A 26176-nucleotide genomic window follows, 5' to 3' on the forward strand; every position below is an offset into this window, starting at 1 on the left:
GGGGCACTATTATGTCCGGCGCAGTGAAAAGAGAAATAAAGGTAATGTAAGTTTTCTTGTGTAGGGCAGTACCCAGAACTTGGAAAATATCACCGCAAAAGGTGCAATTAGGCTACAAACCTTATAAAAATTAGTCAGGACAACCTGTAGATTCTTTGGGAAAGCTGGGTACTTGCCAATTAAGTGTTAAAACCCAGAAACTCGAATATTCATTTCCACGGGAATTCGTGAGTATTATGGGTAGCCATCTTGATATTAACGTGTGAATTTGAGTAAAATGTGAACTTTTTATTCAGAAACTTTTCATAGTGATGGTGAATTTACAGGAGAATGCTAAATTTCTTACTATGATCAACTAAACTCGTCCCGTCTGCACATAATCTTAGGTACGCCTATTGGGGTGGATTAACTTTATCGCTGACAAGTTTGATAATGCATCAGTGTCCTCTGAACATAGTCATCCATTCTATTATTCTTAAACATGGAATACGTTACTGAATATTAGACACAGTTAACTCAGAAAAATTCGTGAATCAAATTATTATGGTAATTATACGCGATATTTGAATAGTGCTCTGAATGCTGCTAATTATAATATGTAAACCTTTGACAGGGATAGCAACTTTCTCATATGCTACTTTAAGTTCAATCTAGGTAACAATTTCATACATTGTTCACGGGAAATGCTTGGAAGTGTGCGATCATTTTATTTTCGTGTTTGCTTTAAATGTGTCGATAATATGTTTAGGTTAAGTTAAAGTAGGTTAGTTAGGTTAGGGCTTCTATTAGTTCGTAACATATACAATTCATTTGAATGTGTTATAATGTAATAAATGCATGTGGTAAAGTATAATGACAATTTGAATTCGAATACTGAAATATAATAGTAGTATGGATTTGTTTAACTGTGTGTACCATATGTCAAATAAGAGAGATTTAATGATCATGGGATTTGTGAGTTGGTTCTACCGTGAACAATTGCAAAAAAAAAAAAAAAATTATTACGGATATGATCTATACGTTTATAATATATTAAATACTTGCATGAAACTATACCTAGACTGACCAAAATGTTAAATATTGTGGTTTGCAACTACGTAAATAATCAGAAATATGTTTAACAGCGATACTTGATTGTAATATTTTATATACAGTGAAATACAGAAATAAAAAAAATAAAATATTCATAGTCGGCATCAGAGAATAATAATAATTGGAATGTAATAATTGCTTATTGTCCAAATTATAATCTTCCTCTTGAAAGTAATAATAATAGTCTTGAATAGTTTTTTTTTTCTTTATTCTATTGATGTTTGTTTTTTTCTTTTGCTGTTAACGAAAAGAAATAAGTGTTTTACTAACATTTAAAATCACCTTTCATTGGTATACAAAAGTTAGAAATCTGAATAAGATGGTATTTCATGGGATGACTAAAAACAAATTTAAGGATAATGTATTTATGGGGCTACTTATCAGAATGCCATTACCACAAGTTCTTGGTTTCACAGGTAAATAATTTTCTTTCTAAAATCGATAACCGTTACGCATAACAGTAATAGTAGTAATAAATAATAGCATATTTGTTTGGGATGTAAGAATCTGTAACTATGGAGGTGAACTAGATTGTCTACCAGAATTCATAAGATGATTTTTTCTTTCTTTGAGAAGCAGTAGTGCTATAAAGTGGCTACAACAGCCAGGATTTACTTCGTTCTTTTTTTTTTTTTTTCTTTCTGTTGTGATAAAAAGAGAGTTACAAGTCTTATGACAATTCCAACAGTTAAAATCGCCATGCTCCTGAAAATGTACATACCTTCTGTTATTTCTAAATCAATTGCTGATCCCATTTCCCAAGTACGCTCCAAGCACATCATAATATTGTTATACAGTTTAACTCTGCAATCTTCGGGGCACGGTGGCTCAGTGGTGGAGCAGTTACCTGTATGTGTGGGTCCCTGGTTCGATCCCCGGCCAAGTAAATTTGTGGTGGACATTGTATCCTGGGTTTTCTTGGGGTACTTGCGTTTTCTCACATTCTCATTCCACCAATTCTTTCATCATTCACTTTCCTTAATCATGCGTTTCCCTTTGCCTGAAGGGCATAATCGTGAGACGTTAAACTGATAGTTTTAATTTTCTCCGGGCAGTCTCCGTGGTGCGTTCCTACTCCTCCATCAGAAAGGAACTTCACCACGATAGTCAAGAATTGTTCAGGTTGGTGGTTCGAAGCTCTATCACTTTCCAATCACGTCCGCTTCGGTTCTCTGGAGGATTTCACGCGTGATGATTTTCTCATTAAATGCTAATTTTACCTAGCCAGCTAATAATCTTCCACCCTACTCCAGAACTCTAAATTCTACCGTCTTCCCTCAAAAATTCACAAACCCGACAATCTAGGAGGATCCGTTGTTTTCATTATTGGCCCCACTGTACTCATCTGCTTTCCTCGACTACTACTTCCAACCCCACGTCAAGACAATCATCATACCTTAAGTCACTTCTTACCCATCATTCGTTCCAGCACCGAACATCACCTCTTACTATCATCGTTGTCTTCATAGATGTAACTTAATTATTTATCAATTTTAAAGCACTGCAACCGAACAATGACTTCAGAAGTAAAAGGGTATGTGGCTATTTGGACGGACTCAGGGTAAAAGGTAACAAGTCACTTTTTTTCAATTTTCGGTTTTTAACACAGAATTGTAGTATTTTAAATGGCGCTTGTTTGTATGAAAAGCCCTATGAAAAAAACGTGACCAAAAACAAGTACAAGGGACGTGCAAAAGGGAAAAATTAAGCTACAATGGAATCCACACTGGGTAAAAGGGAATAAGATGACTCTCCTGAAAAATGAATAAAAATGACTTGTTACCTTTTACCCTGAGTCCGTCCATTTGTAGATTCGTAGTAGATAAAAAGGTATGGTTCTTCTTAATGCATCGTGTTTATTTTATTTTTATTTTTTTTTTATTATTATTATTATTATTATTATTATTATTATTATTTACTTTTCGTACATTACTGAAGTCGTGCCTTCAGAATTGGCGCGATATAAAATCAGTTAATTACTTCTTCCATTTATCTCCATATGGTAAAAATGAGTATCGTTTATTTTTCTTCAGGTGGTGAGAAGACTTTGGTTTTCGTAGAAATGAAGAGAACAGCTGACTTCATTGCTGCCTATCTGTCTCAAAATAACTTCCCAACGACCAGTATTCATGGAGATAGACTGCAGCGGGAACGCGAGGAAGCTTTGGCAGATTTCAAGTCTGGTCGTATGCCAATTCTAGTGGCAACTGCAGTAGCTGCTAGAGGACTTGGTATGTACTTCGAATATTCACAAACCAGTTTCGAAAATTAGCGAATAGCAGTACTTTTCCGTATGAATAAAATGTACTAATAATTTCCTACGTTTTGTGTTGTTCAATAAATATATGAACTCTCAATTATTTCCACGATATCAATGTGAAATTCTAAGGTTATTATATAGAGATAGTATGCAGATAGATACTGGAAAGTGCGGGAATATTTTTTTAAGTCGAGATTCCTTCAATTTTTCTATGAATATTGTTAAGTATGGGGATAGCTGACTACTGATATACTGTACTCTCGATTTTTTCTTTTCTTTTTCTTCCTTCCTTAATTCTCTTTAATGATGATATTGTGGTTCGAAAAGCTGATTAATATTGTCTCTGTAGATTAGTATTTTTGTGACTTTTTGAGACATGTTTCTTCTCATGAGAATGGAAAAAGTGTCCTTGCAGTGGCTTACGTATCCAGTATTTGTCATAAGATGATTTGACTGCATTGATCACATGAGGATGTGCCTAATATGAAAGTATCCCTTGCCTAATATAATAATAATTGCAGTTCACACAAGATACTATAGAAATATAAAATAGGATAAAATTACATTCTTTCACAGCTTGAAACTTATGGCTGTTAGCTACTTATTTACAGAGTACATGAGCTTAGCTGCATATTATTCCGTGGCTCATTGGATCCGTACAGAACTCCCATACACATGACCTGTTCGAATCTTCGTCGCGCTTTGTTCTTCATTGATAATGTGGGACAAAACAAAAATATGTATATAATTACAATTTTAGGTGTGATTTGACATTCTGCACTTTTTTGTCAAGTGAAGAGGATGAAGTAGGATTTTATAAGCATAAAGAATTTCTAAATTTTTCTATTAATAAAAACTATGAATAGTTTATAACTAAAAAGTAAACTAAGTTCTCTTCAATTATAGTCCATAAACAGCTATAGTCAACGAGGTGGATTTCAGTTACAGGTGGACCACGGTGTGTGTGGTTAGCGCATTTGGTTCCATCATCTTTATATCTGAAACTAAATACATCGAAAATCATTTTTTCTTTAGGAATAATATCTTTAGTTTTAAACTCATCTTTAGTTTTACACAAAACAGAGATCATAGTTCAAAATGTCACTATATCATTACATTTTGTTACATAAATAAATGGAAGAAATTATTACATTTATATTGCAAATGTCGAAGATAATGTCAGAAACATTATGAATAATTCTGTAATAAATTAAACAATGGTTTACAGTAAAATAAACTGCAATGAAGTGCAAGATATTATATTTAGCTAAAATATTTCTTACATTCTGAAATGCAAGTTTCTTGAAGAGATACGGAACCTTCATCTTGAAATATACATCTTGAATTTGGTTTTCGACAGTATCTGAAATATATTAGGAACTTTAAACCTTGAAGAATTTGACACAAGTTTGACGTCCAATGGCTATAATATTCTCGTTACAAACTGATTGAACTAGCTGTAAATTCAGGGAGTGGCTCACTGAACCAGCTCCTGTTTCCCACTTTGTTTATAAATAAACTTAACTAATTATATTATTACTACATTCCGAATTTTAGGTAAAATATTTTTTCTTTGTGTATATTTCAGGAAGAACAAATAACGTCAACGTTTCATTAACAAATGAAGCAACTGATCAAATTTATTAATGCCAAAAATGCCTACTTTGCTTGGTAAAATGCCCCTACATCAATCTCTAAGGTTTTTGAATATTTCGGAAGATTTTACAGAATTTGTTATATATAGACATGTATTCTGTTTGATACTTCATTATGAAGAAAATGATATGCAGAGCCCTTTCTAGAATATTTGTTATTAATTGTTGATTTGAGTTTAGCGTCTCGTTCAGTAGTCAGGCTATATGAAACATTGACTTAAAGCTTAACGTGGGTTCCGAAACACAAGCTCCCGCCGAAAATTAAACTCCGTTTTTAGAGAAAAGTGTCTGACCACAGTCAGCTCTTATCCATTGGGGTTGGAACAAATGTTGTATTATACTCAGTATTGGGAAGCAGGGATGAAACTGGTTTCGAATTTCCTAACCTGGAAACAGTCAGACTCATGATCCAATATAACCCCGAACAGAGTCATCGTGATTACTATTTTTGTTGTTACTACTTATTTCACAACCATTATTAGCATTACAATTTTCAGTACTTAGCCAGCCTTATAATTTAAGATTGTTAGGATTGCTAGAATTGCTAGGATAATATATCTTAATGGAACTAACATGTCTTTTTAATACTCTTATCAGCTACTAACTGTAACCAAACAGTATTCCTTGTAGAGTAACTAAGGATTTCAAATGAACCGTGGAACTGACTTCTCAATTTTGGTTGAAATCGCTTTTCAAGAGAAGCCTTCATAATTCTCTTTACAAGTACTTTCTCACCTATTGGCAAATCCATATCCCTATGTTTCTTTGAATAAATTTTCTCTTCTTTTCCATGCTTTCTCGATATTTTCTACGATAATTCTACTTAGTTCTTCTTTATTTTGTGAATTTTCAAGAATACCTAAATCTAATATCCAATTAATGTCCAAACATTTTGCGTCCTAAAAATAATTCACTAGGTGTCTTCAGAGTTTCACTATTCTCACTAGTATTTAAAGTATATTGAACCTGATAAATATACTTTGACCACTGAGTTTGATTTTTATGTACATAACATTTTATTATTTGTTTTATATTTTTATTCTGACGCTCCGTCAAATTACTGGACATTGAGTGAGGAGACGTATGAATACGTTTAATACCTAGACTAAACAAGTATTCGCTTTGAAAATAAGTGGCATTAACACAAATAAGTTTGTTTGGATATCCGTATGAGTAGAATATCTTACCTAATTTTAAACATAATCATTTCGAATTTAAATTTCTAAGAGGTTCAATAATTACAAATCGTGAATAACCACCTGTTAACACCAAAACATATTTGAAACCATTTCTAACAGGACAAGGACCCATTATATCTAGGTATACGAAATTATTTGCATATCTTTCCTTATGGGAGTAGTAAGTACCATACTGAGCGGTATTTCTGTCTTTACAAACTTGACAAGTTTGACATTTTTGTACAAACTCTCGAATATTTTGAAATAAATCTTTACAGGTATATCTACTAGCTATCTTAGCAATCGTGCGCTTGGCCCCACTATAATAGTAAGTAAACATAGGCACGAGGGAGCCCAAATGAAATTCATGACGCCGCCACTAAATAGAATCAACATGTTGATCTCAGATAAAAATTTGTTATATCGGTATCACATGCCTATAAAGTATGATGATTTGTTGTTTGAGCATAGAAAAAGAAGTCTGGTCATGAGTCAGTTGACAAGGGCAGGATTAAAGAATTGATGTAGGTTTTTCGCGCCAGTCAATCTTTCCTTTTTACAGTAGAATGTTTCTGAAGAACTAACGAAGAAAAATTGCTTTCGGATGATCCAGATACATTAACATGTAAAAAAGAAAAAAAAATCCTTAAAGAGAATGGATAACTCAAGTAATTTTGTCACTCCCGTTGTCAACAAAAGTGCAAGGTTTCAGCTTTCATTCCGAGGCAAAATGGCTTCTAGATAGAGAACAAAGACCAAGTTGTGTTTCACCCTTATTTTTATGCAGGTACTTTTCCTTATTTTCCCTATCTTTAATCCATTTATTCTTTATATTTGTTTTTATATACCTTGTGTTTCTTCTTGCGACAAGGTAAAAATTGTAGTTCCATCGTTACTTAAATGTTCATAAGTAAGCGCAGTATCATATGTGACACATTTCTTTGGAACCCATCAGAAACAGGTGATACCAGAAGTACACTATGCTTAAATCATCATAACTCTGATTCGTTGATTGTGAAGTATTGATCATTTTAGTTTATCTATTTAAGTTCTGCATTATGCATATTTATTTTGCAGATATTAAGGATGTCAGTCATGTAATAAATTACGACCTGCCTAAAACTATTGATGAATATGTTCATCGCATTGGGCGTACGGGCAGGGTTGGTAACCGTGGTAAAGCCACCAGCTTTTATGATCCAGAAGTTGATAGCCCTCTGAGTAAGGATCTTCTGAAAATCTTGCAACAAGTAAGTAGTATATTCGGTTTATATTTCCTGTTTTCCTTAAATTTTCTGAATTAATATTTATCGTCAAAGTTAACAGAATTTATTGAAGTTACAATGCAGAAAACCTTGTGACATCTTTAATAGGTACATTTTGTTCTGGTGATTTTATAGAAGTATCTTAACAGTGGATGATAGTTTATCGTCTTAGTCTACTAAACGAACTATCAATTGTGTAAATAAAGAATACTGGAGTCTTTAAATGATAGCAAAACATTGCAGTGTAAAGAACAAAATTTAGAATCTCCTAGAATCTGCGACTACGTTTTCAGGAAGTAAGGAGTAATGGTTAAAGTTAAAACCCTGAAGCATTTTGGCTGTTGTTCAGTTAATTTATTTTGTTCCTTATTTAGATAGTACTTCACCCATTGAAAATATTCAGGTTTGTATTTCAGCTCTATATTTTTGAAATTCTGTTCGCTGTGTTATATATTAAAAACTGTAAACGTGGGTAATTTTATTCCGTTCAACTTCCATTCCTGAGGTAAACTTGAAAACAATGACTGGTAGGGTCATACTGCTACATATCTCCTTCTCTCGGGTTAGCCTGTGGTCACAGTGGATCCGACTTACACCGATTTTTTAGTCTGACATACTCTGACGACATCGGTGAAATAAACAATTGCCTTGACAGAAATGTACGTGATCAGACTAGCGCCGATATGGTCTGGCGACTACGGTCGACTTCTACCGACCATCGATCGGAAACAAATTAGTTTTTGTCGTCAGACTACGCCCGACTAGCGGGTGGTTTACAACTCATCGCGAGTGTTGAGACTCCCATTTACATGTTACAGCAAGTCGTTCTTCTGCTGATATTACTTTGCTTCTCTATGCGTCCTCGTATCTTCTGTAAGATGTGCCAAAATGTATCCTGTTCCATTCTGAAGTACTAAAATAACTTCTGTGACTGCTCCACCAACTTTGGAAATAGCGTGTGAAATTCGCCATAATTCTCTTTCTTGAAAAATAGTATTTACATATTCGCTCCTATCTTCCTCTAAAAGTAATATTTTTAACACAGAATTTTCTAATAGCAACAATTCCTCGTCCATACTGTATCCCACAAGAAGACAGAGCTGACGACGAATCAGTTGCAGTGTGACCAAGCAGTCGGCAGACGCGGTTGGCCATAATCGCCAGAGTGAAAAATTGGATGCACTGTGACCGTAGGCTTAGGTGTAACAAAGTTTTAGAATCACTATTCCATGTCGGTGGCAATTTTTGAAATATTTCAAACTGAAATATTTCGTGCTCACAACTCTACGTATATCATAGTTTGAAACTATTAACGTTATGTCAATTATGGTAAATGCAAAATAAACTGGACACAGTGAAATTCTTCTGTTCTTGATATACTGTCACTATGTTCCTTAAAAATGACAGCTAGTAAATAGGATATTTTTCTCTTTTCTATAGTAGTATATAATTATTTTGTCTGAGATTTTTAATATTTAAAAAGTTAATGTCGAAAACGCCCTAATCACAGTACTAGTTTGTAGACATACTGACTAATCGGAAGTATTTAAAAGTTCAGTGCAAAATTTTAAGCTCCTTTGAAATCACTCGTATTTTGAAAAGTGGAAGATCATAAAAACTTCAGTTTCTGTAGTTTGTACTAACAAATATAAGATCATATGTTGGAATGTATATGTTTGCCAAAAACGCGTGTTTTTTGTATTATGAGGTAATTTTTGCTTTTATTTCTGTAGACACAGCAGGAAGTTCCTGATTGGTTAGAGCAAGAGGCCGGGCATGGAGGCTACTACTCGGGTTTCACTTCAAAGTCCGGGTTTGGTGGCACAGATGTGAGAAAGGTAGGTTACCTTCCATTTTATTAGAATATAAAATTAACGTGACTGCCATATCCGTTCCAGCATAAACCGTTCCGTGACTGCATAAACCGTTTCCAGCTTATTGCAAAATTGAATGTACACCTATATCACCTATTCCCATCAAAACTGATCGGTAGGAATAGCATGCGAGGAAGCGACAAATCAGCAAATATTCTTTACAACGTGTGTTCAGATACCCACACGACGTTCTTTCAGTTAGGGTAATTTGTTTTGGTGCTCACCTAGCAGAAATTTCGTAGTGCTGCAGTACATAGTGAATGATATGGTGCACAAAGCCATGATTACTGTTCAATTCTTCATCTATCTTGTCAATTGTTGCCCACAGATTGTTTCGTACCACTCGATCCACGCTAGTGAGAGTATCTGATGTCGCACTGCACGAGCGACCGAAGCGAATTGCATCCGTCAGTATCGACACTCTATTTTAAAATTTTGTGTAGTCATAAACCTGCTGAAACGATAAACAAATCCCTATGCTATTTCCAGGGTTCCCACATTCTGAAAATCAGGGAATGTCAGGGAAGTGAAAACATGTCAAGGAAAGTCGGGTAAATCGTGCATTTTGCGTAAAATGTCATGGAAAGTCAGGGAACGTAAGTTTGCAAGTATAACTTTTTTTTTTTCTTTTCAATATCAAATTGTTTCCTTTCTATCAGTTGTACAGATTGACATGTGAAAACCACATTGATACAGCATTCCCAATAATGACAGTGATGCAGTGTTGCTATTTCTTGCTGAGGCAGTGAGGTAGTGTGTGTGTATGTGAGTGTGTGTGAGACAGAGGGGGGATAATTAATCATGTAAAATCTGAAATCGAAGTATGACTCGTCATCCTCGTGGATATCGGTTTTAAGGCAGAAAAACTACTGAAAGAATTGAAAGCATCAGATTAGAAAAACTAGCTCTTAGGCTTGACTGTCGAAACTTTGTGCTGGGCGCAATCAAGAAGATTGTGGAAAGGAGCCCTCTGAAGTACACTCATGTCCAAAATTGTCACATGTCTATAAATATGTTGTTACAGAAATATAATTTTATAACGAATTCGCCACGTATTTCTTATGTTAGTATGTGTATAATCGGCAAAGACATGTATGTGGCAAATTTCACGTCAAAAGAGCAGTAAATAAGAACAATGAAACGAAAATAAAATTTTCTTGTCTATTTAGCAACATTTTGTTCTACTCATTCTAATTTTCGTATTTATAATTCTTTTCCTATGAAATTTACCACAAGTATATATTTCCTGACTCTACACATAGTATCAGTGTTAAAAGTACCCTGCAAAATCATTATGAAATTATTTTGTTACAAGAAGACAGTTATAGATATGCGACAATTATTTTGGACATGAGTGTACAAACTGGTACGTTCTCTGTCAACTTTGGACCCCAGGTTACAAAAGATCAATCCAGAACTTGCTCAGACCAGGGTGAAACGCATCCTACAAACTGCATGGGCAAAACAGAATATCTGATTCCGTAGCTGAGAAAGCAAAGTGTCAGTTTGTCTTTCTGTACTGAAATTCAGGGGTCTCTTGATTTCAGAGAATACGAAGAAAAGATGGGCAGCATCAGGTTAAATGACTTCTTTGCAAAGGTAATGTCCAAGAAACAAGAATATTCTGATTTGTGGTATTGTGAAAATGTTTCATTCCATCCCACGGCAGTGCCTCAGTTGAGGGCGGGTTCTCAGTCAATGAGATACTTATTGTAGAAAACCAAATCGAAGATTCTGTGGTAGCGCAGAGGCGTGTGCATGATGCAGTTATGTACTAGGGAGGTGTAGAATATGTTTCTGTTAACTGATGCTTCACCCAGTTCGTTCAGCTCAGAGACGCTATGATGAATACCTTAAACAGAAACGAATCCAAAGTGCAGAGGAACGTAAAATCAAAGATGAAAAAAGGAAAACCAAGTCCTGAAGTTAAAAAATTGAAAGCAAAGAAGAAACAAATGGAATAATATTACAAACAAGAACAAGATGCTCTCGTAGAACAGATTCAAGAACTGAAAGCAAAACAAAATTCTGTTTAAAAATGTAAATGTGAGGATTAACATGCCTCAGAGTTGGAAATATTAGGACTAATAATGGGCCACGGTGGCTTAGTGCTAGAGCGTACACCTCTGGTGCATGGAGTTCTTGGTTCGATCCCAGCTCGCGCCAGGTTTACTGTGTGGTGATCAAACACCGTGTGCGTGGATTTTCTCGGGGTTCTTCAGTTTCCTCCCACCTTCATTCCACCATTTCATTCATTTCTCGTAATCATCGTTTCCTTTAGCCTAGACGTTATAACCGTGGAACGTAAAACTTAGATTTCATTTCATTTCATTTTAGGACTAACAGTATTAGGTCTCAGGGAGAGTTGGCAATCTATACTTGATGATTGCATGTTATGTTGCTTTTTATTATTTTTTCAAGCAAAAAATTAATTTGCAATGTCGAAATATGGTTACTGTATCATACACACAGAGTGGCCCAAAAGTAGGTATACCGTCCTGTATGTTTTATATATGTATGTCTGTATACCTACTTCTGGGCCACTGTATATTACATGCTTACATGATAAATTTTGTGAAAATAACAATTACACATATTAAACATAACAAATATGTTTATAGTAGTTGAAGGAGTGTGTTAGACGGGTATAGGGATGGAGGAGGCCGTTAAAAAATTGTAGGATAGAACTTAACCCATATCTTCCCATTTATATTCAATAATTTGTCAGAGAAAACAAGAATTTGTGTCAGGGAAAGTCAGAGAAATCAATCTTCGCTTTCTTGTGGGAACCCTGTATTTCTTTATCCTCAGAAGAGTCTGTATTGGTATCATTCCTTACTACACACACAACTGATAACTGCACACTGCTCCCTCTCTTGCATGTCTGCAAAGGAAATACAATTTTACTGTAGTCGCTTACGTTACATTTTCCATTAGGTTATAAAATTGGCACGTGCAACAGAATAATATTCTTGTCTGTTACTTACATGTGTAATGCAACTTTGTACAAAATGATCAGTTTTTTATTGCTAAATTATTTTTGATGCCTCGTATATATAATATTTATGTAATATCAATTGTTTTTGTGGAACAAAAACCTGGAAGTGACTATGGATAACCAATTGGCTTACCAAAAAAATAGTGGAAATAATATCACAAAGACAGAAAGCATGCTTTATCAAAGCATGAAGTAGGAAGTATGGGGCAAGAAATACAAAGAAAATAAAGAACATAAAAGTAGTTATGAAGTGGCCAGGGGGTAATGACCTAGGAACGAAGAGGTATGGCCGGAGAGAGGGTTTGGGAGGTACAACAATATTGACCATTGTAGAACGCTACTGATGAGTTCTTTTGACCAACAATTTTTATTCCTTATGAATGGGGCTCAGCTTTCAAGTGTGATACAGAGTTCGGTGGGTCTCGAAGTCATTTAAGGCTGAATGTGGAATTTGCCTTGAGATAATATTTTAGTGACAGTTCCTATGAAATGGATAGTTTGATTTTCGAATGTAAAGAAACTACATAGCGAATAGTAAGTTTCGAACTTCGGTAAATTAGTAATGACTTAACGTTAAAAGCTTCCGATAAATTTGTATAACGATTTTCACCGAGTGAAATATTTATCTACGGTTTTAGGTGCAATTAAACGTTTTAGCTACACATTACGAAGGCAGCTTGCAAGAAAAGTGAAGAGCAAAAGAAGAAAAAGCATTTCGACAGTACAGTAGGACTAACTATGAAATGAGGTAAATCCACCGTTTTGGGAGTGAGAAAGAGATTTATCTAATTTTACAAGGAACGGACATGAACTGGTTATCCGGACATCCGAACCAAACCTAGTCCAATGGATAAACTTAAAAGATATGTTCATGCACAAACAATTAGGTGCCATGGACAATGGAGTAAGTCCGTGGGGCCCATTAAACTTGTTAGTATAAAGAAAATCGTAAACTCACAGTGAAATAGCTGTTGCATCAACACTGTTCAATGGAAAGTCATGATTTATAATTCATTCTCTTCAGCATGAAACGAGCTTTCCAGAGGTACTATGTATTGAGGCCCATAACGTACTTGAACCGGGAAAATTGGGAGAATGTCTGGAAAATGCCCTCCAGAAATTCCTTCTATCAACTTTGGACCCCTCTGGAGTGGCCCAGGGTAAAAGTGCACAAACCAAATATATTTCGAAAAATACTATAGGGGATAAGAAATGAGAGTACAAAGTTTTTTATTGATAGACGAAATAGGTATGAGGGAAAAGCTTGTATACCACTACACGCTTTCTCCTCTTACCTATTCTGTTTATCAATACAAAGATTGTGTACTTTTACCCTGGACCACTCTAGAGGGGTCCAAAGTTGATGGGAGGGATTTCTGGAGGGAATTTTCCAGACATTCTCCCAATTTTCCCGGTTCAAGTACGTTACGGGCGCCAGTACGTAGTACCTCTGGAAAGCTTGTTTCATGCTGAAGAGAATGAACTATAGACTATGACTTTCCAATGAACACTGTTGATGCAATAGCTATTTCACTACGAGTCTACGATTTTCTTTATACTAACAGGTTTAATGGGCCCCGCGGACTTCCTCCGTTGTCCATGGCACCTAATTTTTTGCGCATAAACGTATCTTTGTTTATCGAATAAACTAGGTTTGATTCGGATGTCCAGATGATAGGTTCATGTTCGTTTGTTAGCTTTGCGAAAGTTGAGTTAGGGGCGACAAATAATTAATTTCTTGGTGCCTGTGGAAGATTTGACTTAACAATTTCCATCCAGGGGAGTCTATTTTCGTTTTTGGGGACGAAGCGCTGGTTTAAATTCGGTTGTAAGTGTTAAGGTGTAAATGTATATACTTACCATCAGAAGAAGAGAACAATGTTCAATCTGAAAATAAACATTGTTAGTTTGGCTCTTATAAAATTGAAACAGATCTGCCTGTGGAATTATAAGTAAATTTGCAATTATCGAATGAAGAACTATTTGTAATAATGGAAGTTTTATGTGGAAGAATTAGAGTTAATATTACATTTTTCCCCTCAACATTTTGTAGGCCTAAGCGGAATATCTCGACGTACCTGAAGTATGTGGAATTAATTATAATAGTGGGTTTGGTCTATTGAATATATAATTGTACATCAGAAATCGTTTATTTTAGCAAGTGATTGTTGCATAATATATATATATATATATATATATATATATATATATATATATATATATATATATATATATATATATATATATATATAATGTGCATATAGATGCGCGGCTCGACTATTTGGCTGTAATACAGTAATCTTATTTGAAATAATAATTGTGTATCACAGTATTTAGGAACCAGATAGTTATGTAATAAACATGAATAGGTCTCGACTTCGAGTTAGGAAGAGTTTCTTTTAGGTAATATTTATGGAGAGTTTCTCAAAACTCATTATGAAGATACAATCTGAGCTAATGGTTTCCATGGAGGGGAACGAGATTGTTCCGAATATCAGGAAGCGATTTAACTAGCTTTTAACTTAAGACTGAGTTTGGGAACATTTATTTGTTAGGGACAGATGACTATTTTGCCTAGCGATTTGCATGAAGTGGAATGGTTTTGGGTGCATGAAAACAAGCTATGATAGTTCTAAATACTGGAAAATCACTTAGAAGTAATTTTATAAGTAGTTTACGGAATTCTAGTGAATTTGAACGTGATCAGTGACAGTTCTGAAACGAAAAGTGTTTTAAATAAAAATAATAAATTTAAATTTAATCAAAGCAAACACTAACTAATCTGTGATAGTTTTGACAATATATAATTGTCAAATGCTTTCATCAACGATATGTAGTATGTCTTAATATATTGCCGAATCTGTAACACAAACTAGTTAATACAAGTAATTGTTTCCTTCAGTCATTTTATTCTTAAATTATGCGCAGTTTCAGAACTAGAATGAACAGCATTCAGATAGAAGTTTGTATCTGTTTACCATTAATTTTTTTCTCGTCCGGAGAATGTGTATTTCTGCTAGTAGTTATATATGGGAATTAAGAAGCACTTAAAAGAAATAAAATTAAACTTAAGGATTAGAATTTAGATTTCTGGGCGTTCGGCATCTATGGCCATTAAGCCCTTCACTTATGAGGACGTCCCTCGGCGAGCACACTATCTGGGGAAAGGGAAGGAAGCAAGCGTCCTGGGACCTATAAGTTAGGTACCACCTCGGCATTTGCCTAGTGTGAATGAAGAAAACCCAAGAAAAACCTCATTCAGAATGGCAGAAATATTAAAACCATAAGATAGTTTTTTTTTTTTTTTTTTTTTTTTTTTTTTTTTTTTTTTTTTTTTTTAAGTTAATGTTGTATCCTTAAATATAAAATATTAAAACCCGCCGTTTTTCACTTGTGTGTGTCATGCCTTTTCTTGAAGTTACATCTCAGTGTAGCCCCCAGCATTCAACACTTCCTGTATTCGGTCTGAAGCATTTCTACGGATCCGGCAGACCGAGTATAATTTTATGGATCTTGTTTTCAAGCGTAAGAATGTAAAGTCTATTGCGATACACATGTTCCTTCGGCCATCATCATAAAAAGTAATTGTAGGGTTTAGATCGTATTTTGTGCAGATTCTGTTTGCCCTCGGACCTATCCATCGTCCCGGTAAATATTTATTGAACCAGCTCCTAAGAGGGCAGGCAAAATGCTGTCAGTCATGCATAAATTATCAGCTCGCACAGTTTTTCCCATCCAGACATTCTTGGCCACATTAACTGCCTGTACATTTCTAAGTAACCTCAAGCATTTGTGAAGTCGGGCAGCAGGTAGGACCCAATAATTCGAGAAGTTACATTACACCAAATTGTCACTTTTGGCATCTTCTGTATCCTTTCTACCGTCTGACCAATAGTGAGTGTTATGTCTGTTAAGGAAATCCCTACATATGTTTCATCGCTTCAATATTGTAAAATAGGTCGACATACTCCTCTTATCTATACGTCGTTTCCTGTAAATTATTTCCACCCATTCTACGAAAATGATAGATTTTTAAGTAATCCTTAATCAAATTTGGACAAAGGCTTCTTATCAGAAGAAAAGAGTAATGGTTTACTCTTGAAATTCAGAATAAAAAGTCAACTACAGTCTGAATTTTCTTCCATATGTTGTTGCATATATATATTCGCAGTGAGTGCCTCATCGGATGGAAAAAGTTTGCCTTTGAGATGTGGGAAGAGGTGATAGTCGGAGGGGCCCAGATCAGGTGACTAGGGTGGGTGAGGTACACAGGTGAAGCCCAGATCCACCAGCAATTGCATGGTTTGATGAGCCTTGTGGAAAGGTGCATTGTCCTGGAGAAACTGAACACCACTGCTCAATTTTCCCCGACGTTTTTTCTTTAGTCTCCTTCAGCTCAATCAAATAGTTGGAATAAACCCCAGCATTGATAGTTTCACCCTTTTTAAGATATTTGATAAGGATGACACCGTCCTTATCCCAAAACACCGATGCAAGCATCTTCCCAGCTGTTCTTTGGCTTCGGAACTTCTTCGGTCGAGGAGATCCACTGTGGCGCGACTCCATGGATTGCTGTTTAGTCTCTGGATCGTAGTAGTGAAGCTATGTTTCATCTTCTGTCACCAGACTGCGCAAGAACTCACCAGGGTTTAGAAACTTTTGCAAAATTTCCTGTGACATCTGGACCCGTGTTCTCTTCTGGTTAGCATTCATACATTTTGGATCCATTTGGCACTGACCTTCCGCATGTCCAAATATTCGGCTGGTATGACACCCACACGCTCACGCAATTCCCCCACACACGCAGCAATGTTTTTGATCGATATGCGCCTATCCTTCATGATCATGTCGTGCACTTTGTCGGTGTTTTCCGTAGTCACTGAACTTGAAGGCCTGCCTGAGGGAGGTTCATATTCAGTCTCACGATGACCAGTCTTAAAATGCCTCACCCACTTCGCTACTGTTGTATATCCAGGAGCGTATTCCCTCAAAATATCCTGCAAAGTTTTATGAATTTCCATAAGAAGATTTGTCTTGCAACACAAAAACTTGACACTGCGAAGCTCACTCTTCTCGAATTTCTTTAGATTCACCGCCATATCTTCTTACAGAACCTGTAACAAGAAATGATGATAAATGAGATATATATATACGGGATGAGAGGTTTACAATATATGACCTTTCTAAAGACTACAATGATATGTTTCAGTTTATATTTCTTCTTGGTGATTTCATGAATTTTCCAACTCCCACCCCCACCCCCTCGTAGGAATTATATTGATTTTGCATCTTTGCTTTTTCCGTTCATTGTTATGGATCAAATGTATCGTGATTTTTGTTTTAATGAGATGAAAATGGAATTGAATATAATCGTACTATGCATAGTCACCCTATCTCACAATCTGTACTGATATCTGCGGTGAAAGGACTGTTTTTCTAATAATTGTAGAGTGCTTGAAATGTCTCGTTTAACGTTATGTCAAGAAATGTCATTTTCAGAAAATTAATAAAGGCTGAGTCATAAGTACACAGCATACTTGTCAGCATTACAGTAAAATGAAAGCTGGCTAACATGTCAAGTATAGGCCCTCGTGTTGGACTGTCTGCAGGCATATCTTCCTTCCAGTTCCTCGATTCTACCTCGATATCCTGTGTTGTCCTTAGATCCACAGAAGTTACTCACTGCTGTTTCCACGTCCTGCTATTTGGTGAAGCACCGTGATTCCGAAGGGACAAAGTCAGGACTATATGTTGGGTGTGATTCCACTTCGATGTCAAGTTCCTTGATTTTTTGTTGCGTTTTTCGATCCGAGTGGTTTTGCATTATCCTGTTGCAGCAGAGCGCGTTTTCTGTTCAACGCAGAACATTTGTTGCATAGTGCGGCATACACCCGCTTCAACTGTTCGGAATAAAGGTTGACATTGATAATACTACCATTAGGAACAAACTCGACATGAATGACCTCTTCATTTCCACCATACAACAACATAACGTTATGCTAAAACATCCCTCTGACGACTAGCTCTGGAAGTTGGCCATTGTTCAGTTACTGTTTTTGCATATTCTGATTTCGGTAAAACACCCATTTTTGTTGCACGTGACAGTCTATTTCAGAAAGCGCATTTTGCAGTTGTTGTCGGCACACATCCACTCTCCTGGGCCTGACCTGGGGTCATCTGAAGTGGCACAGTGCGGCAGGTCCTGATGGTTTTCCTTAGTTCATGGAGGCGACACACTACAGTGGACTTAGATGAGTCAACTTAGTATGACAATTGACGTGTGCTGGTTTCAGAATTTGTTGCTCTAAGGCGGCCTTGTGATCTTAAAATGGCTGATCTTAGACATTTTTACAAATGCACGAAATTTCAGGAACCATCTAGGTGCTGTGCTTTGGTTCATGCACCTTCCTCTTTCAGATGATGTATACAGGCTCCTGCTGTTCGGGTTGTAGAAATACTGTTACACTTAAGATTCAGCCTTATATAAGAAAATTAGCTAAGTAATTTTTGTGGTTGATGGAACAGGTCAAATAAGGATGGATAGTGGTCATAAATCACGATTCTTCTAGTTACGCCACTTCGTACCTTCACCGATGAAATATGTTGAAATAAGAGGCAGAAAATGTTTTCCTCTGTCAGCGTCATGGCATGGCTTAATTTATTTTGCCGCAATAACTCAAAATTCACCAATCAATATGTCAAACGTAAACATTTAAGTTCAAAAATATTTAATCACCATCTAAGTTTTAATAGCTTTACTTTAGATCTACGTTTACAAAACCGAAAAACTCATTATGAAAATTTTAGAATAACAACAGTCAAGTTTAGTTAAAGAAGCTTGCAACATCTACAACTACAAGCAGTAGTGGATGGATTACTACAAGAAGATACCTATTTCCATTGAAAGTGAACAAACCCACGGACTGAACGAGTGTCATTTTCTATATCAACTGTTTCACTTCGTTTTAGAGAAGTAAGTGAAAGGTTGTCACAGGCTACACAACAATCAATGATCTCATTCGTCATATCTATATTTCAAATGACACTTCCAGCGACATCACGTGATTCAACCTGCACACGAGAAGGTTTATCCTACAGGGAAAGTTCCCATTAAATAATGTAAAATGAAAGACATATTCCTGCGGAGAAGACGTAGCTTTATTGTAAACTTCTGCGCTAGTCACTGACATCAGAACTGACAAAGATGATAATTAGGTATGCTGAATTTAGATAATACATTTTGTTCAGCAAATCACTTTGTGACTTCTGAACTGTTTTATTAGGGATGGGCACAAAACCAGGTTTCCACTTTTTCTATATACAGGGTGTTTCAAATAACACCGACAGCGTTTCGGAGGTGATTCCTTACACAAAAACAAGACGGAAAGTATAGACCAACCTGGGTGCACAAAAGCCTCATTTCGGAGTTACAGGCTGCCAAAAACAAGAAAATATGAAGTTTAAACGTCCATAGCTCCAAAACTATGGGACCTACCGTAGTCGGACCAAGACTTCACCTAGGAATATGTGCCCTATCCAAAAGTCTGTTTCTGAATCCTAAGGTACTCAAGCAACAGTTTTTATAGAGGCTGTTTGGCTACGGGCATATAATATGAAGTATTCACCAAGTACCTCTATAAAAGTCGTTGCGGAAGTGGCGCAAGCTTCTGAAACATTTATATTTGGATAGGGCACATATTAGTTCCTAAACGAAGTCTTGATCCGACTACGGAAGGTTCCATAGTATTGGAGTTATAGACCTTTAAAGTTCATTTCTTTATGCCTTCGGTAACCTATAACTCCGAAAAGGAGAATTTGTCCTCGTAGGTTGGTCTGTACTTTTCGTCTCATCTTGGTGTCAGGAATCAACTCCGAAACGTTGTCGGTGTTGTTTTGAAACACCCTGTATATACAAAAACTGTTTTGCCCATGTCCTAGTCTCTATAAATATGAACTTTTCTTTACTAAATAGTATACCTATTTTGTAACAAGTAATATGTGTAGTCTAGTAATAAAACAGATTTGTCAAGTTTTAACATATTTTGCGTCTTTTGTGTTTAAAGGGCATCATTTTGCAAATTTTGCACCATCACAGCATAACATACATCATGCATGCAAAGTTAATAATCATGTTAAAATGGCTGGTAAAAGAACAAATCACCAGCCCAAACCATTGGAGGCTACGAAATCTCTACTTTCATTGGGACAATTTTTTGCTGTTTTCCTAAATTTTATATTCGTTGACTGATGCCCTTTCAAAAAAAAAAAAAAAAAAAAAAAAAATTATATATATATATATATATATATATATAATATTTCCCTACTCGTCGTCGAACAATCTTGATCTTTTTCAACTACTATGTTAAATCTTCAATGTTAAGAATTCCTTAATTTCTTAAAAATAAAAATCAGAGAGAGCATAAGTTATTGTAAACTTGTGTGCAGTACTAAGCACTTGCAGACTGCTGTATTAACGATTAACCGATGACCCGTTCTCGTTTTTAATAAAACAGTTGTTAATGTTAACAGATTTTTCAGGTTTAAAGTGTTCATTAACGTTATTATTTTTACAGATGGGTAACTCAGAAACCACGTACAGTGCTCCTTCATGTATTGAACCGGAAGAAGATTGGTAGTTTCAAAGCTCCGTGTAACCGATTATTGAGTTACAATTGTGATTGAGTGTGAATCAAAAAATACTTTCCAGCAGTGCAATACTAAGATTTAAGAACATTAATAAAGTACTTTATACTTAAGTTAGCTTTAATGTATTCAGTTCCTTATTATGTATAAAATTTATTGTTTTTGATTTTCATTGTTACAATGGTGCTCAAAATAATGTACCGAAAATAGTTCCTTGTAATGTTGTTGCATTTAGAGATTCTAAGGTGGAAGAGAAACAATCATAGAAATGCTGATTGAGTGAATGGTGAGCTTACACATACCTGTTTTGTTGTTATGAAGATAAATAATGTTAATAGATCTCAATTTAATCAGTAAGACTGATGTTGGAAAAGACTTCCCAGGTAGCCTTGAACAAGATTTTTCATTCTGTGGGTACCAGTGTGTAACGTGTAATAGTACAAACTTATATTGTGTAGTTTTCATAAGAGTATTCATATCAGAGGCTAATAGATTGTACCCAAAACTCTCTATTTTTTTGTTTAGTCAAAACTTTGTAGTAGTATTTTAGTTCAAAGACTGAATTCTTACGATATTTTTAAATAGACTGCTGCACTTAAAATTACATATGTAAACTATATACTGGTAAGTAGTAAGGTATTACTTAAACTATATTGTGAAAGATCTGGTAAGAGAGAGATCTAACGTAGCATATTTCAGTATTAGTTTTGAAAGCTAATCAAGCAAAATATGTCTCTTAAATCCTAAGAGTTCCTTAATTTTCTTTTAGGATAAGGTTTTAAGTTTGTTTTATGCCAAAGTATATTGTTAAGGTTTGCAAATGGTTGAAGTATTTCTTTACCAAAATAAATAAATAAATAAAAATGCAACCAAGTCTGTGTAATAAGCAATCTTAAATAAAAAGTATTGTAAAATGTTCTATTACCTTTAGTTCATCAGAGTTTTATTTCTTTCATTTTTATAGCACTTATTGTAACTATTAATCATCAGCTGTAGATAACTATCGTAAGTTGCAGCATCATAAGTTTAATTTCAGGGTAGCAACACGTATGCAGATAGAGGAGAAAATCTTGTCAAGACTCAATCTCCAGGTTATGAATGAAAATGTATGTCATTGCGAACATTATCATTTTCTTCAGAAATTCATTTTTCTGCTTTTTTGAGTTCTTGAAGGCTTAGCTCAACGAAACAAACCTACTTCATACTTTTAGCAGGCATTAAGGTACCGTTTTATGTCGGTATTTTGCATTCATTTTCATATTGACTGCAATAGAAAGCTTGCCATTAAAGCGAAGAATTTGACTCACGACGTAGCCTTTTACACCATGCAAAAGTAAAAAATTAATTAGAATAGGTAAATAATTCTGTGCGCGTTCAGTTCGCTATGAATACATTAACACTGTACAAATGTGAAATCTACTGAAAAAAAGAGGAACTGACACTCACAGGCGGACAAAGTATTTTGGTGTTATGGGTGCCATGCCATATATAGTTTGGGTAGGAAAATAAATTACATGGAGATAATGAATCTTCCATACTCCAGCTAAAGCTCTATTTGATTTATTCAGAAAAAGAAAAATAACTAGTCAAATGCAGCAAATTAATATAATTATTATATGTAAGTGAAAACAATATACACTAATAAACTTTGCTTTCTTAATACTAAAGGAAAGAATTGCAATCACACAGAGTGATAATCTGATGATATCCACTGGTAAAAGCCAACAAGGTGATAGATCTTTTAATTTCATTTTAATTTCAAGGTCTCTCAAGTATCAGCTGAGAAAGTTGAAGCACAACTACGTGGAGGCTTGCATACACCAACACTCCTAATAATTACTCATATTCGCATGAAAAAAGGTTGGTATAGTGGTTGACGGGCAGAAGGAACTATCCGATAGGCTTCGCACAGGAAGTCCTACTTACTGGGCTATTGCGCTGGAATGTTTCGTAGCTCACAGTCAACTGTAAAGTATGCATGGAGATAGGTATTAAAAGAATAAGAATACGATACATTCTGTAAACAGTAAAATGGAAAGACCTAATTTCCTAATTAGTACTTTCATTGAATGTTGGCGATCCTGATATACGACTGCAGTGTTACGAATCTTCCACGCACATGTTTTTCAGATCTAACGTCTCTTACCTGTGGAGGACCCTCAGGGCCGTAGCCAGATATTCCATTTGGGGGTGAGGGGTGCTTGCCACGTTTAAAGTTAATGTAAAGTTGATTTCTTTTTTGTAAAAAGAGGAACAAGTCCAAACACTCAATATTCAAACCTTTCATCTATTTTTTTTATTTATTTTCTTTTACCCATTTTGTTAATGAATTGTGCTGACAGTTGGTTAGTGCTTTTTAATATCTGAAATATGCAGGTCTGTAATCAAAAAGCAGTTTGCATAAGTTTAGCTGATTTTTACGCTTCTGGGTGCACCGAAATCGAAAATGACCCCCGTTTCTTCCTGCGATGTCAAGATTTTGCACAATCGAAATGTAACGTGGTCAAACAGGTAGCTGGAAATCGCTAAATTGCAAATGAATCACACGAAAAAAACATGGAAGATTAAATGTATTTGCGCTCCCCGAAACATGAAAATACATGTATATTGGTCCGGATGGGGATCACTGACACATATCGTAATGTCATGAATAGAGACCGGATGTTTAGGCATTAAAAACCTAGAAAATAGGCACTTAAAATTTAAAGAAAAATAGGCAGTAAAGTGTAACTCGAAATAACGAAGATAAATACTCAATACAATTAAAAAAATAAATTCAAGTCATTGTTTAAAGAATATAGAAACATACCTGTTTGTTAATATTTTTAATGTATATATAAAAACGAAGGTTGACATGTATTCCATGTGTATTTTGTAAATACATTCTATACAGCGCTTTATCACTACATATAACAGTCCAAATTCTATACATTTTTATCAGTACACACAGCAGTCCAAAGTTTTACAGCACTTTATTAGTACACATAACAGTCCAAAGTTTTATTGCATCTTATTACTACAAACAGCACTTATTTCTCGAAGAGGCAGAATCCATTCTTGAGATACTAAATTATATATTTTTACCAATAAAGCCATATTTCGAAGAAAATGCATAGAATAGGCAACATTAGGCACTAAAGCAATTATTTAGGCAGGAAGGGGTCAAATAGGCAAAATAAAATTGGCTTAAATTGAAACTATAACAACCTATAAGAACTTTAAAACGTTATTTTTTACCATATCTTTAATATTAAAGAATAGGCATTTTGCCTAACATCCGGTCTCTAGTCATGAATGACAGTACGAGATTTAAAAAAAAAATATATATATTTTTTCATAAAACGAATTAGTAAGATTACATCTTAGATTTGTAAAACGTTGGTAAGTTGTTCTGGCTGCACTGTTTGTTGCTCAAATCCTGCGAGTACCCGGGTTTTTGTAGGTCCTGATATTAAAAAACATATCCGACAAAGACTTCGTCAATGCAATGACTCCAACTCAAAAAGCGGCTTGGGTTACCTTTACTTTGGTCATCAAAACGTTTTGGGGAAACCGAAAGGACCCACAGTACAAGGAAATGGTGGAAAAAATGTTGCACGCGTTTCGAAAGCTTGGTTGATCCATGAGCTTAAAAGTTCATTTTCTCAACTCCCACCTTGACTACTTTCCTGACAATGTGGGAGCAGGGGGAGCGTTTCCATCAAGATATCAACGAAATGGAACGACGGTATCAGGGGAACTGAAGTGTTACGATGATGGCAGACTACTGCTGGATGTTTAGGGATCTTGCGGCAGCTACCTACAAAAGGACAAGCTCCAAACGAAGTTTGACCTTTAAAAAAATACTATTTCACAAGCAATCTGATTGAGGGTGGTATTACATTTTGGTCTTCACGTGTATGCGTGTTTCTGTACATTAATCTGTGTTACGCTGTTAATGGTGTTTCTGTAAATCGCATATTTGTGTTCATATTTTTGTTCAACATGACCACCCGTTTGTTCGAAACCCAGACGTCCCAGGACGAAATGGTTATCATTGCTGGATTCAGCGCACCGCAACACATACGAACCAGTTTCGGAAACAGCTTAGCATTGTTTTATTTTTGCAGACCTGTGATATTGAACAACATTCTACTGTCAGCACAAGCTATTAACTAGAAACCTCCACGATCTTAAAAGTTGGCTTTGAAATCTCAGTATCTGAAACACGGCACATGCACAAGCTTAGCTTTCTTATTTGCTTCCGACATAATCATAATTAGACACACTTTTCATAACTGCTGGTTTGAAAAACTCTCCAATTGTGCTGCATGCATACATGCGTGCTGCTTCATATCTACGTTTTTAAGGAACATTTTATAAAAAGGAAGACGCTTTTACACTGAACACTTCGTTTAAAAAAACCAAAATCATAACAGTTATTTTGATTAAGGATAAATTCCAATGCGTAGTTTCCGAGAAAACTAAGAACTTTTGTGGCGCTAAAATATATATGTCGTTTTTTTACCAATAATACGGGGGTATATATAGTTCTACTGAAATAAATTGTTTATGTACTACCTATGTTAAAAATACTGTTAAATAGTAGATCATGTCCTCCTCCAACTGATGGACATTCGTAACAGTGACACACACAGCTAGAAATCACGGGTTAAAAATTAAGAGTAATCAAAATTTCGTAATCTGGATAGTTAGAATTCCGCAATATACATTATGTTGATTAATTCAAAAGCACACTGTTTAAAGTGCAATTTACATATATTGAAAATATGACAACAAACATAAACAGTATAGTCAAACAATACATTATTAGAATCATCTGCAAAATAGAACAATTTGAAAACTCGTTTCATATATATACGAGGGGCCGCGGTGGCTCAGTGGTAGAGCGTTCACCTCTGGTGCTTGGGGTCCCGGGTTCGATCCCAGCCCCCGCCAAGTGAACTTTGTGGTGGACAAACACCGTGTGCGTGGGTTTTCTCGGGGTTCTCCCGTTTCCTCCCACTTTCTTCATTCCACCATTTCATTCATTACTCATCATCACCGTCTCCTTTAGTCTAACTGGCATAACCGTGGGACGTAAAACTCAAAAGATTTCATTTTATTTTTTTCATATATATATACGAAAAGCCTCGTATAGCTATATCGCTAAAACTATTTTATTAAAGCAAATTATTATGTCGGCCGTAGTATCTCGTTGGCCGTTGGTGG

At 35.4% G+C, this 26176-nt stretch overlaps 1 protein-coding gene across 3 annotated transcripts in view; it reads left to right on the top strand.

The window, feature by feature from the left end:
• Positions 1-21895, top strand: part of LOC145675657 (ATP-dependent RNA helicase vasa-like) — a 77689-nt gene extending 55794 nt beyond the window's left edge. For all 3 annotated transcript variants that reach the window (XM_081746227.1, XM_081746236.1, XM_081746246.1), the window contains exons 9-12: positions 3126-3323; positions 7263-7435; positions 9184-9288; positions 20896-21895. In XM_081746227.1, the coding sequence (XP_081602353.1) occupies positions 3126-3323; positions 7263-7435; positions 9184-9288; positions 20896-20958 (539 nt within the window). In that variant the 3' untranslated portion in view covers positions 20959-21895. The remainder of the gene's footprint in view (positions 1-3125; positions 3324-7262; positions 7436-9183; positions 9289-20895) is intronic.
• Positions 21896-26176: the final 4281 nt, after the last annotated feature.

This window comes from Thermobia domestica, chromosome 2, assembly GCF_964235325.1.
Source record: "Thermobia domestica chromosome 2, izTheDome1.hap1.1, whole genome shotgun sequence".
Classification (NCBI taxonomy): domain Eukaryota; kingdom Metazoa; phylum Arthropoda; class Insecta; order Zygentoma; family Lepismatidae; genus Thermobia; species Thermobia domestica.